The 17412-nt window shown below is 45.2% G+C and overlaps 2 protein-coding genes across 2 annotated transcripts in view; one reads left to right on the plus strand and one right to left on the minus strand.

Annotated features, from left to right (window-relative positions):
- Window positions 1-6900: 6900 nt before the first annotated feature.
- LOC116358981 (dnaJ homolog subfamily B member 1) lies at window positions 6901-13802 on the minus strand. Its single transcript, XM_031811520.1, has 4 exons — window positions 13215-13802; window positions 10143-10477; window positions 9743-10012; window positions 6901-9420 (listed from the first exon to the last, which is right to left on the minus strand). The coding sequence occupies exons 1-4, from the start codon at window positions 13432-13434 to the stop codon at window positions 9190-9192; spliced, it is 1056 nt and encodes a 351-aa protein (XP_031667380.1). The 5' UTR covers window positions 13435-13802; the 3' UTR covers window positions 6901-9189.
- A 786-nt stretch (window positions 13803-14588) lies between these two features.
- The window catches only part of LOC109884043 (very-long-chain enoyl-CoA reductase), a 19400-nt gene continuing 16576 nt past the window's right edge, over window positions 14589-17412 (plus strand). Inside the window, exon 1 of the mRNA XM_031811522.1 lies at window positions 14589-14715. Within this exon, the coding sequence (XP_031667382.1) occupies window positions 14701-14715 (15 nt within the window). The 5' untranslated portion in view covers window positions 14589-14700. The remainder of the gene's footprint in view (window positions 14716-17412) is intronic.

The raw sequence follows: 17412 nt of genomic DNA on the forward strand, positions 1-17412 counted from the left end.
TATAGGAATGTCAGAGTACTGTATATATTAAAGATGTCAGGTAGCCTAGTTGTTAGAGCGTTCAGTAACCGAGAGGTTGCTGGATCGAATCCCTGAGCTGACAAGGTAAAAATATGTCGTTCCGCCCCTGAACAAGGCAGTTAACCCACTGGTCCCCGGTGGGAAAATAAGAATTTGTTCTTTTACAAATAAGAATTTGTTCTTTTACAAATAAGAATTTGTTCTTTCCTGACTTGCCTAGTTAAAATTTTTTTTTTTTTAAATAGATAACATGATGTTCATTCGATCAGTTGTTTTCTCAGCGGGTTGTTCAGTCAGTCTCTCAGTAAGGCAGGAAGACAGACAGAAAATAAAGGTGATACATGAGGAGAATCTAGAAGAAAAAGAAACGCACACCTATTAGGGTGAGGTGCTGGCTAGCGGTGCTGGCTAGGGGTGCTGGCTAGAGGTGCTGGCTAGGGGTGCTGGCTAGGGGTGCTGGCTAGAGGTGCTGGCTAGAGGTGCTGGCTAGAGGTGCTGGCTAGGGGTGCTGGCTAGAGGTGCTGGCTAGAGGTGCTGGCTAGGGGTGCTGGCTAGAGGTGCTGGCTAGAGGTGCTGGCTAGAGGTGCTGGCTAGAGGTGCTGGCTAGGGGTGCTGGCTAGAGGTGCTGGCTAGAGGTGCTGGCTAGAGGTGCTGGCTAGAGGTGCTGGCTAGAGGTGCTGGCTAGGGGTGCTGGCTAGCGGAGGAGAAAACAGATGTATCTGAGCTCCTAGCGGAGTAGAAAACAGATGTATCTGAGCTCCTAGCGGAGGAGAAAACAGATGTATCTGAGCTCCTAGCGGAGTAGAAAACAGATGTATCTGAGCTCCTAGCGGAGGAGAAAACAGATGTATCTGAGCTCCTAGCGGAGGAGAAAACAGATGTATCTGAGCTCCTAGCGGAGTAGAAAACAGATGTATCTGAGCTCCTAGCGGAGTAGAAAACAGATGTATCTGAGCTCCTAGCGGAGTAGAAAACAGATGTATCTGAGCTCCTAGCGGAGTAGAAAACAGATGTATCTGAGCTCCTAGCGGAGTAGAAAACAGATGTATCTGAGCTCCTAGCGGAGGAGAAAACAGATGTATCTGCAGCTCTCCTTTATTGTCAAGTGATACATGAGGAGCCCAAATCCTCCAGTGTTGCATCACTTGCTGTAGACTTCTGAATAAACTCACGTCTACACCATATTTTAGCCCCCAGCTCTGACTCTGTCCTACACCAGGAGAGCAGTCAGAGAGAGAGAGATTTGTCCAAAGCATGAACAGTTACAATTGATTTCCTCCAACATTACAGCATTTAATATCACAACATATTAGTAGTATTATTGACTGAGATGAGAAATGCATCATACCTGCTCTAGACGAAGCAGGACCACTGATTTCTCCAGATGCCAGAAATGTTTTAGAGATGTTAGATAATGTTGTAGAGAGGTTTGGGAGGGTTGTGGAGATGTTAGATAATGTTGCAGAGAGGTTTGGGAGGGTTGTGGAGATGTTAGATAATGTTGCAGAGAGGTTTGGGAGGGTTGTGGAGATGTTAGATAATGTTGCAGAGAGGTTTGGGAGGGTTGTGGAGATGTTAGATAATGTTGCCGAGAGGTTAGAGGATGTTGTGCAGACATGAGGTCTGGAGGTGACAGTTGACGGTCTAGGAGGAGCTGTGTGTAAAACAAAAGAATCAGGCATCCACAAATACTGTCACCATTTTGCTTTTCTCTAATGAAGTCATGAAGCCTGTAACAAATAATATCTCTGAATTTACCATCTGTAACTGTGAGATGCACCTCTTGGTATGTGTCTGGGCCATATCTCTCCACTCCACACCAGTAGGTACCAGAGTCTGTCTTCCTCAGGTTCTTGATGGTCACATAGGAGACTCCATTCCTTAAGTCTTCTATGGTGTATCTCCCTTTCTCAATATAATTCTTGTTGCCCTCAGTTTGAACAAGACGATCTCTATGGTAACATTTTATTTTGCAGAAATATTTTTCATTGTCACCTGCCCATGTGTGAGAGCATTTGATTTTGACTTGTCCTGCTACCACCCCCTTCACATTAATGCCAGCTGTCAAACAGAAACACACAGTACAGTCACAACTGATGACCTGTGAGATATACTTTAGCCCTGCTCAAATCTAACTTTATCCCTGCTCAAATCTAACATTAACCCTGCTCAAATCTAACATTAACCCTGCTCAAATCTAACTTTAACCCTGCTCACATCTAACTTTAACCCTGCTCAAATCTAACATTAACCCTTCTCAAATCTAACTTTAACCCTGCTCAAATCTAACTTTAACCCTGCTCACATCTAACTTTGCTCACATCTAACTTTAACCCTGCTCAAATCTAACATTAACCCTTCTCAAATCTAACTTTAACCCTGCTCAAATCTAACTTTAACCCTGCTCACATCTAACTTTGCTCAAATCTAACTTTAACCCTGCTCAAATCTAACATTAACCCTGCTCAAATCTAACATTAACCCTGCTCAAATCTAACATTAACCCTGCTCAAATCTAACATTAACCCTGCTCAAATCTAACATTAACCCTGCTCAAATCTAACTTTATCCCTGCTCAAATCTAACTTTAGCCCTGCTCAAATCTAACTTTAACCCTCTACAAACCTGATTTTAATCCTGCACAAACCCAGGTAAAGACTCACCTGAGAGGAGACAGCAGGAGACAACATGGAGTATCTTCATTCTGGACAGTTACTCCTCAGTTACTATACTGTTAAAGTTACTTTACTACCACAGTTACTATACTGTTAAAGTTACTTTACTACCACAGTTACTATACTGTTAAAGTTACTTTACTATCACAGTTACTATACTGTTAAAGTTACTTTACTATCACAGTTACTATACTGTTAAAGTTACTTTACTACCTCAGTTACTATACTGCTATTTACTTTAATGTTGAAGTTACTTTACTATACTACCAGCTAGTTCAGAGGTCCACAACAGCTTGTCTGTCAGCTACTCATCTGACAGCAGGGTGTTTCTGAAGTGTTCTGTCTGCCTTAAATGAAGCTCCTCCTTCTGACACCCCACTCCTCTCTCTCTCTCTCTCTCTCTCTGTCTCTCTCTCTCTCTCTCTCTCTCTCTGTCTCTCTCTCTCTCTCTCTCTCTCTCTCTCTCTCTCTCTCTCTCTCTTTCTCTCGCCTCTCTCTCTCTCTCTCTCTCTCTCTCTCTCTGTCTCTCTCTCTCTCTCTCCTCTCTCTCTCTCTCTCTCTCTCTCTCTCTGTCTCTCTCTCTCTCTCCTCTCTCTCTCTCTGTCTCTCTCTCTCTCTCTGTCTCTCTCTCTCTGTCTCTGTCTCTGTCTCTCTCTCTCTCTCTCTTTCTCTCTCTATCTTTCTCTCTCTTTCTCGCTTCTCTCTTTCATTCTCAATTCACTTCAATTCAAGGAGTTTTATTGTTATGGGAAACATATGTTTATATTGCCAAAGCAATTGTTAAATGTATAAACAAAAGTGAAATAAACTATAAAAAGTGAACAGTAAATATTACACTCACAAGTTCCAAAGTAATAAAGACATTTCAAATGTTCAATTATGTCTATGTACGGTGTTGTAATGATGTCCAAATTGTTAAAGTTAAATAAATAAACATAAATATGGGTTGTATTTACAATGGTGTTATTCACTGTGCCTCTCTCTCTCTCTGTGCCTCTTTGTCTCCCATTCTTTCTTTCTCTCTCAATTCAATTCAAATCAAAGGGCTTTATTTAACATATGTTTACATTGCCAAAGCATGTCAGAGAGATTGAGATAGTGATGGTGGTCATGAAGGCTGGGCATTAGCCTGCACATCCTAATTTCTATGAAATGACTTCAGTGTCTGGAGGTCTATGTGCTGCAGAGTGAAACTGGTTCAAACCGGCCGGATGTTAGACTTCTAAACCACAAAACAACTCAGCTATCTGTGGTGACTAAGTGTTAAAACTGTCATCTTCTCTGTTCTGAAGTTACCATGGTTATTTAATCAGAGGAGGAACACATTGTTGAGATGATGACAATATAGTTAAAGTACACATCAATATATTGATCAAAATACAGTCTTTGTAAGTTATAAACTCAACAGATGAGTTTCTGAACAGAATAAACATCCCTCCTCTACAACCCAACTCCCCCTTAATGAATGATGTCATCACATAACAGACAAGCTACTGATATCTCAGTAAACCAACAGAACGACCTCCACATCGCCCCCTACAGAATGTTATCAGTACTGAGGAATAAATCTACTATAATCTCCACCACCAGTCGTCTCTCTATTGATCCTGGAGGACGAGGTTACAGTCTAATAAACTACATGTTTCAACTCGGTCAATTCAGGAAGTGAAGTGAAATTCCATTCATGAATTGAAAAGTCCACATGGAAAATGATGGTCATCAATGATAAATTGAATTGTGATTATTTTAATGAATTGAATTGAATTCTATTCAACTGGACCCCAGCTCTGGTAACGATAACACTTCAGGTGACCTCTTCTCTTCAGAATACAGACCATAGAATTACATATTAGAACTTAATTACATAATAAAACGTCATTACATATTCAAATGTAATTCCAACGTTAGTCAGATTTTAATAGGATCTCTGTGCTACTGTGCTATCTCTGTGCTATCTCTGTGCTATCTCTGTGCTAGTCTATCAGGAGTCAGTAGTTGTGATATTGTTGAGGTTCTGGTCCGATGTTTAGAGTCGAGTGCTGAAAAGGCTGATTGGTAGAGGGCGGGGTCATGAGCAATGCATTCTGGGTCAGCGGTAGACACGGGCTGAGGGGCCACTGCATTGTGGGTGGAAGTTACATTTTCTTCATCCTCACCGTCTTACGGTGACCTTTGAGACAGTGAGGAGAATCATGACTGTTACCATTAGGTGAAGACAGAAACACACTCTCTCTCACCTCTTCAGTGCTTCCTGTGTCTGCATCAGGCCTGCTAGAGATTGACCCTGTGAAACACACACACGCATGCGCACCAACACACACTCTCTCTCTCTCCTCTCTCTCACCTCTTCAGTGCTTCCTGTGTCTGCATCAGGCCTGCTAGAGATTGACCCTGTGAAACACACACACGCATGCGCACCAACACACACTCTCTCTCTCTCTCCTCTCTCTCACCTCTTCAGTGCCTCCTGTGTCTGCATCAGGCCTGCTAGAGATTGACCCTGTGAAACACACAATAGACTGCATATTATAACTCTGTGTGTGTGTGTGTGTGATATTGAAGGCCTCTCACCTAGAGCTTTGCTGCTTTGCCAGTGTCTGTAGAATATGAGGGGGATGACAGCGTTTTTTTACATCAGTAATTTTTCAATACTCTTTCCACCCCTGGTGTTTGGTTATTAATTGGTTAGTGATTGATTAGTCCAGTCTGACTGGCTGAAAACAGAACTCATCTGAGAGGATGCAGCAGGTGACAACATGGAGGATCATTGTTCTGACTCCCATGGAATCTACTCCCAAGACGAACTCCAAGACTCACACTACAGCACACTTCCTGCAATACTACAAATAATCAGATCACTTTAACTACAAAAATACACCTACTGTAAACTCTAAAGTACACCTATTGTAAACTCTAAAGTACACCTATTGTAAACTCTAACGTACACCTACTGTAAACTCTAACGTACACCTATTGTAAACTCTAACGTACACCTATTGTAAACTCTAACGTACACCCACTGTTACCACAATAGCAATCTCATTTAACCCAGAAATAAAATGTGTAATTTGGTATCTCTTCTCTCTCTTTCTCTCGTTATTTTTTGCCTCATCTGTTGTCACATACATATGCGCAGTAACAGACACACACACACACAGTCATGAGCTAATTTAGAAAGGAAGTATTTTTCAGGGCACCAGTGTCTGTGTTGGTTGTTGGGTGATATTCGTGAGTTGTGGTACACAGTGTTTTTATCAGTTTGGTTGACATGAGCCAGTCTGCTGATAGCATCACGGGCTGACGGTCATTAACAGAGGCTTTGCCTTGAATGGTGCCCTCTTCCTTACATACTGTATGGGCCCTGGTCTAAAGTAGGGCACTATATAGGGAATAGGGCCCTGGTCTAAAGTAGTGCATTAGACCCCCCCCCCCATTGTAATGCTCATAAGACTTGCTATGTGCACCCGACCACACATGACAGTTTACAATACAGGGTTACTCCAAGCGGTTTAGTCTCCTCCACTTGCTCAATTTAGGGTTTAGTGAACGATTTGTCCCAAATACAACGCTTTTAGTTTTCTAAATCATTTAGGACTAACTTATTTCTTGCCGCCCCATTGTGAAACTGAGTGCAGCTCTTTGCTGAGCGCTGCTGTAGTAGCTGACGTGTATATAGTGTTGAGTCATCAGCATACATAGACACAGGCTGCAACACACAGACACAGGCTGCAACACACAGGCTGCACCACACAGACACAGGCTGCACCACACAGACACAGGCTGCAACACACAGGCTGCAACACACAGGCTGCAACACACAGGCTGCAACACACAGGCTGCAACACACAGGCTGCAACACACAGGCTGCAACACACAGGCTGCAACACACAGACACAGGCTGCACCACACAGACACAGGCTGCACCACACAGACACAGGCTGCACCACACAGACACAGGCTGCACCACACAGACACAGGCTGCACCACACAGACACAGGCTGCAACACACAGACACAGGCTGCAACACACAGACACAGGCTGCAACACACAGACACAGGCTGCAACACACAGACACAGGCTGCAACACATAGACACAGGCAGCGAAGAGGCCCCGGCCCGTCTCCAGCCAGGAGACGTCTTCATACCAGATCACACTGTCATAACACCTTCATTACATCTTTCTACAGAGACAAACAGGGATCCGTTTATCTGGAACAAAACATACTTTATTTACCTAGGAAAGGTATTCACGTAGAAAATACATTCTGTGTATAGAACACTGTTCAGAAATATAATACACACATGACAAATGTATAGCAAACTGTTCAGAAATATAATACACACATGACAAATGTATAGCAAACTGTTCAGAAATATAATACACACATGACAAATGTATAGCAAACTGTTCAGAAATATAATACACACATGACAAATGTATAGCAAACTGTTCAGAAATATAATACACACATGACAAATGTATAGCAAACTGTTCAGAAATATAATACACACATGACAAATGTATAGCAAACTGTTCAGAAATATTATACACACATGACAAATGTATAGCAAACTGTTCAGAAATATTATACACACATGACAAATGTATAGCAAACTGTTCAGAAATATAATACACACATGACAAATGTATAGCAAACTAAGTCTGGTTGTAGTTTTAGAAGATTCTGTCCAGGGTTAACGTTTTTCTTAAAAGGATTCCTTGATTATAAACTACATGATTTAAACATAAAACTAGTTCCTGTTGTGAAGGAGAAATAATGGTCCCTATATTGAGGTGAGGGATCTTCCATTTCAATGCATTGACTAGAATGGGAAGGTCTGTTCTATAGATTATATTTCTATATATTCCAATAGCGTTGTTTCTCTTCTAAACCAATGACTACTGGTATTATTACACTATGGGCATTGATCAGTGATCAGTGGCAATACTTTCTATTGATTTGATCAGAATCCAAAACCATGAAAACAACCCATGATACCTAAACCCCTAGAATAGATACATGAAAACAACCCATGATACCTAAACCACTAGAATAGATACATGAAAACAACCCATGATACCTAAACCCCTAGAATAGATACATGAAAACAACCCATGATACCTAAACCACTAGAATAGATACATGAAAACAACCCATGATACCTAAACCACTAGAATAGATACATGAAAACAACCCATGATACCTAAACACTAGAATAGATGCATGAAAAGACGCCATCTGTCAAGAAATGCCACCAAGCGATACAAATCTATTCCCCCAAAACAGGAGTTTTCAGACCTCTCCTGGGGGACACGCAGACGAATGTATTTCATCTACTCAAGAGCTAGAACACCTGATTACATTAGTCAACCAATCATCAAGCCCTTGACAAGATGAATCATGATGAATCTCTTACTCCAACAGTCTCTCTGGCAGTAAATGTCTTGGAGAGGGAGTCAATAGAATCCATTCATTCTCACCCTAATATCTCTCTCTCATATCAACTAATTATCAAGCCCTTGACTAGGTGAACCAGGAGAGCCAGTTCAAGCCCTTGACTAGGTGAACCAGGTGAACCAGTTCAAGCCCTTGACTAGGTGAACCAGTTCAAGCCCTTGACTAGGTGAACCAGGTGAACCAGTTCAAGCCCTTGACTAGGTGAACCAGGCGAGCTAGTTCAAGCCCTTGACTAGGTGAACCAGGCGAGCCAGTTCAAGCCCTTGACTAGGTGAACCAGGAGAGCCAGTTCAAGCCCTTGACTAGGTGAACCAGGAGAGCCAGTTCAAGCCCTTGACTAGGTGAACCAGGTGAGCCAGTTCAGGGCTACAACAACGTGGTTAAATGTCTGAGGGTCCCAGAGGAGAGGTCAGGAAACCACTGCTAACAAGCCAATGGCTCTAGTCTGTACATGGCAACATTCACCAGTATAGAAGTAGAGCTAAAAAGAGGCTCGTACTAAAGGAAGCCAAACAACATTTATGATGGTCTCTAGTTCTACAGTGCAGTAGTGCTGATCTGGGATCAGGTGCCCCCTGTCCATGTAGTCACCTGTATTGCTTCTGAAGTGGACTCACGAGGTCCAGGGTGACAGTTTCCTCAGTTCACTTGTGGTTCTGAAGTGGACTCACGAGGTCCAGGGTGACAGTTTCCTCAGTTCACTTGTGGTTCTGAAGTGGACTCACGAGGTCCAGGGTGACAGTTTCCTCAGTTCACTAGTGGTTCTGAAGTGGACTCACGAGGTCCAGAGTGACAGTTTCCTCAACTAAAGGTCAAGAGACATCGTAACGAAAGTTGGCTGTGCGCAGTAGGTCACCTGATGGGTGTCGACGAACGATGGCGATTCAACACTCGTCAGGAAAGGAACAGAAAATGGAGGCGATAAACGTTCTTTGGTCAGAGGCGATAGGGAGGAGAGCCACATGTTGCTTTTCACTGTTCGTCTGCTCCGTCCATTTTGTCCTTAAGTAGTTCATAGCTTATAGCTATCAGGACTAGGGTGGAAGCACCTGTGCGATGGTCTCCTTGGCACTCTGACTCAGTCTCTCCGGAAACGCCACCTCGTACTCCACCAGCAGGTCACCGCGGCGATCGGGCCGCTTGGGCAGAGGAAGGCCCTCCCCCGTGATGCGGCGTTTCATCCCCGGACGCACCACGTCCCCTGTCGTCACGGTTACTGTCCTGCCGTCCAACGTGGGGACGATGACCGTGCAGCCGCACAATGCCTGAGGGGGGGGGGGGCGAGAGAAGAGGGGGCAGAGAGAGAAGAGGGGGCAGAGAGAGAAGAGGGGGCAGAGAGAGAAGAGGGGGAGAAGAGGGGGAGAGAGAAGAGAAGAGGGGGAGAGAGAGAAGAGAAGAGGGGGAGAGAGAGAAGAGGGGGAGAGAGATGTTACACTTCATCCCTCTAGTCTACATACAAACAGTTGTCTGTAGGTTCAAGAATGAGTCATTCTAAGTGCTATCAATTTGTTTAGCGAGCACTTGGAGAGGATCGTGTAAAAACAAGGTATATTTAGTTTAGTTAAAGTTCAGATCACTCTGCCTTACCTCTCTGAGGGAGACCTTGGCGGGGTAAACGATGTCAGAGCCGTCTCGCCGGAACACCGGGTGTGGCTTATCCTTGACCACGAACACCACGTCTGCCGGGATGTTAGTCGGCGTCTCGTCCCCCTCTTTAGGGAAGGTGACCTTCGTCCCCTCCTTCCATCCCTTCTTTATCTCCACCTCCAGGATCTTGTCCTCCATCCGGAGGGTCCGTCTGTCTGCGTTCAGCCGCTTGTGGGATATCTTCATTCTCTTAGTGCAGCCTGAGAGCACCTTTAAAAAAGACCACAATGGAAATGAGGCATCGACTTCATGGTGTCCTACACAACTTTTTAAATTGTATGATGTGCTGTGTGTATATGGATACCTTGAATGGTCAAATAAAATAAGTCAACCAACCAACCTCCTCTAAGGTCACCCTGAGGTCGTGGAGCACGGGTGGGTCCTGGTGCTTCTCAACCATCTGCCCCCCCATCCCCCCTCCCCCCATCCCTGTGCTGAAGGAACGGGGGAACCCCCCCATGCCACCGCCCCCCATCCCGAAACGGGCGAAGGGATCGTCAGTGTCCATGTTGTCCCCGTCTGGGCCCCCACCGTTTCGGGGGAAGAACTGGTCGAAGGGGCTCCGGCCCCCGAAGAACTCGGCGAAGATGGCGTGGGGGTCGCCTTGGAAGGAGTAGCTGAAACTAGGGCCCCCGGGAACATCCCCTCCTCCTGGGGGGCCTCCTCCTTTCAACCCTGGAGAGGAGAGGGAGGGAGGAAGGAAGGGAGGGGGGGGGGAGCGGGAGGGGAGAGAGAGGGAGAGTTAAACATTTGTGGCTCTGGTCCAGACTTCTTTCAATATATGTTGTGTAAACATTTCCTATGTGCAGTGGCACCCATGGTTGTGGAAACAATGCGTCTGTGTGGAGGGCTAGATGGGAGGAACGCTGTGTGTGGAGGGCTAGATGGGAGGAACGCTCTGTGTGGAGGGCTAGATGGGAGGAACGCTCTGTGTGGAGGGCTAGATGGGAGGAACGCTCTGTGTGGAGGGCTAGATGGGAGGAACGCTCTGTGTGGAGGGCTAGATGGGAGGAACGCTCTGTGTGGAGGGCTAGATGGGAGGAACACTCTGTGTGGAGGGCTAGATGGGAGGAACGCTCTGTGTGGAGGGCTAGATGGGAGGAAAAAATTATACTGTTACACTAGGTTACAATGGTGCTGCTGTGTTCTTATCAGTTGTCTTTAAAGACCAGTCTAGATAACTCAAGGGTCAAGCTGCATCATTCCGTGTATAGCAACAGACACTGTAGACCACAGGAGGTTGGTGGCACCTTAATTGGGGAGGATGGGCTCATGGTAATGACTGGAGTGGAAGTGGTGGAATGGTATCAAATACATCAGACACATTGTTTCCAGGTGTCTGATGCCGTTCCATTTGCTCTGTTCTGGCCATTATTATGAGGCAGCCTCCCTTCTATCTCTACACACAGAGCGCTCCTCCCTTCTATCTCTACACACAGAGCGCTCCTCCCTTCTATCTCTACACACAGAGCGCTCCTCCCTTCTATCTCTACACACAGAGCGTTCCTCCCATCTAGCCCTCCACACAGAGCGTTCCTCCCATCTAGCCCTCCACACAGAGCGTTCCTCCCATCTAGCCCTCCACACAGAGCGTTCCTCCCATCTAGCCCTCCACACAGAGCGTTCCTCCCATCTAGCCCTCCACACAGAGCGTTCCTCCCATCTAGCCCTCCACACAGAGCGTTCCTCCCTCTGTGTGTCGAGATAGAAGGGAGGGACGCTCTGTGTGTAGAGATAGAAGGGAGGAACGCTCTGTGTGTAGAGATAGAAGGGAGGAACGCTCTGTGTGTAGAGATAGAAGGGAGGAACGCTCTGTGTGTAGAGATAGAAGGGAGGACCGCTCTGTGTGTAGAGATAGAAGGGAGGACCGCTCTGTGTGTAGAGATAGAAGGGAGGACCGCTCTGTGTGTAGAGATAGAAGGGAGGACCGCTCTGTGTGTAGAGATAGAAGGGAGGACCGCTCTGTGTGTAGAGATAGAAGGGAGGACCGCTCTGTGTGTAGAGATAGAAGGGAGGACCGCTCTGTGTGTAGAGATAGAAGGGAGGACCGCTCTGTGTAGAGATAGAAGGGAGGACCGCTCTGTGTGTAGAGATAGAAGGGAGGAACGCTCTGTGTGTAGAGATAGAAGGGAGGAGCGCTCTGTGTGTAGAGATAGAAGGGAGGAGCGCTCTGTGTGTAGAGATAGAAGGGAGGCTGCCTCATAATAATGGCCAGAACAGAGCAAATGGAACGGCATCAGACACCTGGAAACAATGTGTCTGATGTATTTGATACCATTCCACCACTTCCAACCAGTCATTACCATGAGCCCATCCTCCCCAATTAAGGTGCCACCAACCTCCTGTGGTCTACAGTGTCTGTTGCTATACACGGAATGATGCAGCTTGACCCTTGAGTTATCTAGACTGGTCTTTAAAGACAACTGATAAGAACACAGCAGCACCATTGTAACCTAGTGTAACAGTATAATTTTAGTCCGTCCCCTCGCCCCTACCGGGCTCGAACCAGGGACCCTCTGCACACATCAACAGTCACCACAAAGCATCATTACCCATCACTCCACAAAAGCCTTGCAGAGCAAGGAACCACTACTTCAAGGTCTCAAAGCGAGTGACGTCACCGATTGAAACGCTATTAGCGCGCACCACCGCTAACTAGCTAGCCATTTCACATACTAAGGAGTACACAGCCACACTATCTGTCGTTTGAGAAACTTGCTGACAGGCTAGCGAAAAACTGTCAAAGTCTCCGCCCTGTTGTGACGTCAGCGCCCGAACCTTCCAGTAGTGGGCGCGCACCTCTCCCTCGCCGCTCCGCTCTTGACGTGCAGTGTTATTGTATCTATCCGTTTTTTTCCCTTCTCCATTCTTATGATTGTGCTGCAAGGGATTCTTGTTGGAACTCGCGAATCCCTTGCAGCACAATCATAAGAATAGAGAATGGGGGAAAACTGATAGATGCGATAAGCCTGCTGTGTCTTGCCCTTTCTCGTTATAAAATATAGCTCACATAGGCTAAGAAATGTAGGCTTATAAGCTGTTGCTCACACAGGCCGAGAAGGGAAGGCTTGTGAGCTATTGCTTGGTTTGTTATAAGCATATAGCGTTTGTTTTTGGAACTTCTGTGGCCCAAAGCGTTAGAACACTAGAAATACAACGATTTCAGCACCACTGAAGAATAGTAGATTATCAGAGGAAAAGAGGCAGGTTCTTGAGACAGAACTTGAAATGCCTTTTCGCCATAACACTCATCCAAATATCCAGCGACAATGATTCAGCTTTACATCTTTATAATCGCAGCTTTGAAATCGTTTCCGATAGGCCTACCTAACTAAAGTACTTCGGAAAACAATGTGTATTTATTCATCACTTTTAGTAATAACATGTTGTGTCTGGTCAATAGAACACGTACCTTCTTCGCCGAATCGGTCGTAAATGTCCTTTTTCTTTGGGTCGCTCAGGACGTCATAAGCTTCAGCTATTTCTTTAAACTTGTCCTCGGCTTTGGGAGACTTGTTTTTATCCGGGTGGTAACGCAGAGCCTGCTTGCGATAAGCCTTCTTGATCTCGTCCTCCGTCGCCCCTTTCTGTATGCCCAGAACATTATAGTAGTCTTTACCCATTTTGACCATGTAGCTGTCGGTGTGTTAATTCCGAATAGCTGCGAGAAATAGTTTAAAGTTCCCTTGCTTGAGCCTGTGCTGACTGCCAATCAAATTCGCACAAGGTAGAATCTCTTTAAATGCGCTGGTCCGGTTGCAGGTAGTATATCTATGGAATGGTATATAAACGTAATTAAAGCCTAACCTGAACTGTACACTTACTGTTGAAGAACGCTACCGTTCTGTCAGCTCCGCTTGGGACCCATTCTAGTTTATACCCGCGCAGAAAGTTCGAGAATTTTCTAGCAGCATCAGGAAGAGTCTGAACGCAGTTCAATTCCTGTCGGACGAAAGTTCCTGGGACCGATCACGCCTAACAGAGCGTCACTGAGTTTGACAGTTCGACAGGACACGCCTCTGTAGTCGAGCCGAAACTCAACCCATTATTTTTATTTCTACTTTGCTTATTCTTCCATTGCAAATCTACCATTCCAGTGTTTTACTTGCTATATTGTATTTACTTTGCCACCATGGCCTTTTTTTTGCTCACATCGTATATAGACTTGTTTATACTCACTGGATGTATCAAACGTACTAAGAATCGTGTTAGTGAACAGAATGTTTCACAATGTGTCTGCAAACTGCGCAGAGGAAAATCTATATGGATCCCCTGAACAAAACTGATTCCCTCATAATGTGGTTTGTCTGTCGCGATTGTTGGAACTATAGGTGTAAGTCCTCGCTATGCTTCAGGTTTATAGGTACTATGCGTTAGGTTGAGCCCTGTCCTTTCTCAATTTAAATAATTACGTTATTTCAACTTTTACTAGCCTCTTCTTGGTCAAATACCCACAAAGAGGTCTAGGCCTGTCCTTGGCAAACAGCCTTGCTGCTTTTGAAAACCATCGCTGACACATTATGCCCACTATAACAGTCAGTAATCTACGAAGTAAAATTGCTGATCTGTAAAGTCAGTATGTAGTTTGCCCTGGTGTTGATAACGTAAGATTTACTAACATAATCACCCGCTAATACAATTTACCCCGCATCTCCATTTGTCCAAACGAATCACTCCATTTCTGAATCGACTCCCCCATTGGCTACAGTACGGGAAGTACGGCATATCTACTTAGCTTTCCGACACATTGATTGGACGTAATATTAACTAGGTAACCATTGGACTTCCCAATCATTGGACCAATTGGGTACCTGAAAGCCATCAATGCTTCCTCTTGCTCTGATTGGAAGGCACCACCCGTCGCTCACCTTGGATGAGAGCGAGCACAAACTGCCAAGATGAAGCATTACGAGGTAAGATAGTATCCACTCTAACTCGAAACCTTTAATCGGGATTCTGTACATTATATTTCTAGCTGTTTCATTACCGGTGTTGTAAGATTGTCAGTTCCTTTCCCGACGGTCAGATTTAGGATGGTAGGGAACGCTGGAGAACAGAGACGAGCTCACTCGGATGTCAAAGCCTCCAGCCCGGGTGGTGTGGTGTGCTTGTGGACTCTCTGGTCGAAGTTGTAGTCTACTTGCTTGCAATTCACATATCATGGACATAGCCTATCACTTCTACTTTCACAATAAACAGCAATCCAACCAACCAAACAGATAGGTTACTAGTTTATTTATATATTGACCAGTCGTTGTTTTCTCACAAGGCATAAACTAGGCTGTGCCACCGCTGGTGGATTGGAACGCTGAAGAGTTGTTATCTCGGCATTGTTGCTTCATTGCGGGGCAGCGAGACTATCATTGCAGGTGAACAGTCAAGTGCGCAACACATCTAACCTTGTGGGGAGTGTCGTGTCGTACAATAATGTAGCCTCTTGGGTAGAAATGTTGACCGTTCCACTACTTTACTGTATGAACATAAGAGGCCACTGCGTCTCATATCAGACTGACTTGACAGTCTGTTGATTTGCTGATCTGCATATAGGAGAGTAAAGTGATGACACAACTAGGCCCAGCTTAAATCTAAACTCCTATTGCACATAGCCTCGTCGACTTAGGTTTTACAATCACAAATACGAGACAAAGTTATATGGTGAGCAAGAAAGGCTGCATGCAAGGATGTATATTTAATCATATCAAAGCCCACTGGTTACTGTGTTAAATTCATAGCAAACAGGCAGTAATGGTAGTTACTATGTCCTCTGAAACACATGACCACCTTCACTCTCATGGCTGTGTAGGCAGACAGACCCATAGACATTTACCTCTACATGTGTTGTCCTTGTGGCTCTCTCAGACCCAATACACACAGATCTAGGACCAGATTAACCCCCACTAAACCTAACCTTAGCCATTTGGGGGTAATCGCATACAACCTGATCTTATATCAGTGTCTAGAGGGGAGTTAATCCTCCTACAGTCAGATTTTAAAACCGCTTTCTAGACTGCAGGCGAGCTAGCTACAGCAGGTGTTGTCATGGCTACCACAGGACTGAAGCTACAGCAGGTGTGCCGACCAAACCCAATCGACAGGATGTGAAGGAGCCAGTTTGGGGAGTTAGAAGTGCCCCGACCAGTGGGTTCCCTCTCCTCCCCATGTCTCCTCCCCATGTCTCCTCGTACAAGATATTTCGATCCAATACTTTGAGAGTTTGCCCTCTAGCCTATCTAGAGTTGTAGATGGGTTAATGTTTGCAGCTATTGGACTATTCCATTGGTCCGTGTTAAAGCCAGGAAAGCTCAATCAAGCAAATGATGCATTTGAAATAGTACTTCAACCCAGGTCTGTCTGATGCCTCTCTGCACTGGGAGGTTTTCATTCCAAGAACGTTTTCTCTTTCTAATGTAGTAATTGAGGGACAGAACAGCTATAGAGGATCTGGGAGCCGCTCGCCTGCTACAATGTAACCTAGTGTTCTGCCAGAAAGGTCCAGAACTCTTGGAGGCCGAGGTAAAGCTAACATACCAGCAGGCTACAGTAATATCTAGATTAGTCTGCAGGAAACCCAATATAGACATGTTATTGCACTGGTAAGATGTGCATTTGACTATAGAATAAATGTTGGGCCGGTATCAATGCGTCATTGGCCATCAGGGAAGGATTGCTAACAATCAACCAGATTACTGTCTGCATTGCTGTCTGCATTGCTGTCTGCATCACTGTCTGCATTACTGTCTGCATTGCTGTCTGCATCACTGTCTGCATCACTGTCTGCATCACTTTCTGCATTACTGTCTGCATTACTGTCTGCATCGCTGTCTGCATTACTGTTTGCATTGCTGTCTGCATCGCTGTCTGCATTGCTGTCTGCCTTGCTGTCTGCATTCATCTTGAATCCAAATGATCTCCAATGAATACATTCATCACAACACAAAATCACTGCTGACGTAGTTATAACACATATCCACAAGGTGGAGCCAAAGCACTGTACTAGTAAATATAGACCTAGGCATGACACCTGCTGCCTCGCTGCACTGACAACAACACACAGGTGAAGATGGACACTCAATCCACCATACCACAGATCTAGGATCAGATTACCATACGCACAATGCTAATATTAACCATTCGAGTGGTAGAATATACCTGACTGTAGATCAGTTGCTAGTCCACTACATCATCATCAGGTCTGTCCGTAGAGAACGTTGTGCTAAGCTCACAGTGCATTTCTGTGCTTAAACAACCAGTAAATAACATTAATAATTAACACTGACCTGTGTGTCAATGAGAAGAACGGTGTGGAGATGCCAGAGTCCAGTAGACTGGAGATACACCGTCTGTCAACCTGTAGAGAGGGAGGGAACCTATTAGTGCACTATAATGAGCTGGAGTGTTCTATGAATCCCTGTTTCTGTCAACCTGTAGAGAGGGAGGGAACCTATTAGTGCACTATAATGAGCTGGAGTGTTCTATGAATCCCTCTGTTTCTGTCAACCTGTAGAGAGGGGAGGGAACCTATTAGTGCACTATAATGAGCTGGAGTGTTCTACGAATCCCTCTGTCTTCCCCACTCAGTCATGGCAGCACAGCACTCCTCCAACCTGCAC

This window comes from Oncorhynchus kisutch, unplaced genomic scaffold (genome assembly GCF_002021735.2).
Source record: "Oncorhynchus kisutch isolate 150728-3 unplaced genomic scaffold, Okis_V2 Okis01b-Okis20b_hom, whole genome shotgun sequence".
In the NCBI taxonomy this organism is placed as follows: domain Eukaryota; kingdom Metazoa; phylum Chordata; class Actinopteri; order Salmoniformes; family Salmonidae; genus Oncorhynchus; species Oncorhynchus kisutch.

What these genes read in the sequence shown, in the direction of transcription:
- LOC116358981 (XM_031811520.1), bottom strand. Translation starts at nt 13,434, where the DNA reads ATGGTCAAAATGGGTAAAGACTACTATAATGTTCTGGGCATACAGAAA. An exon ending in CGACCGATTCGGCGAAGAAG is followed by an intron (nt 10,478 to 13,214) that starts GTACGTGTTCTA and finishes TCTCCTCTCCAG; the next exon opens with GGTTGAAAGGAGGAGGCCCC. An exon ending in TCAGGGTGACCTTAGAGGAG is followed by an intron (nt 10,013 to 10,142) that starts GTTGGTTGGTTG and finishes TCTTTTTTAAAG; the next exon opens with GTGCTCTCAGGCTGCACTAA.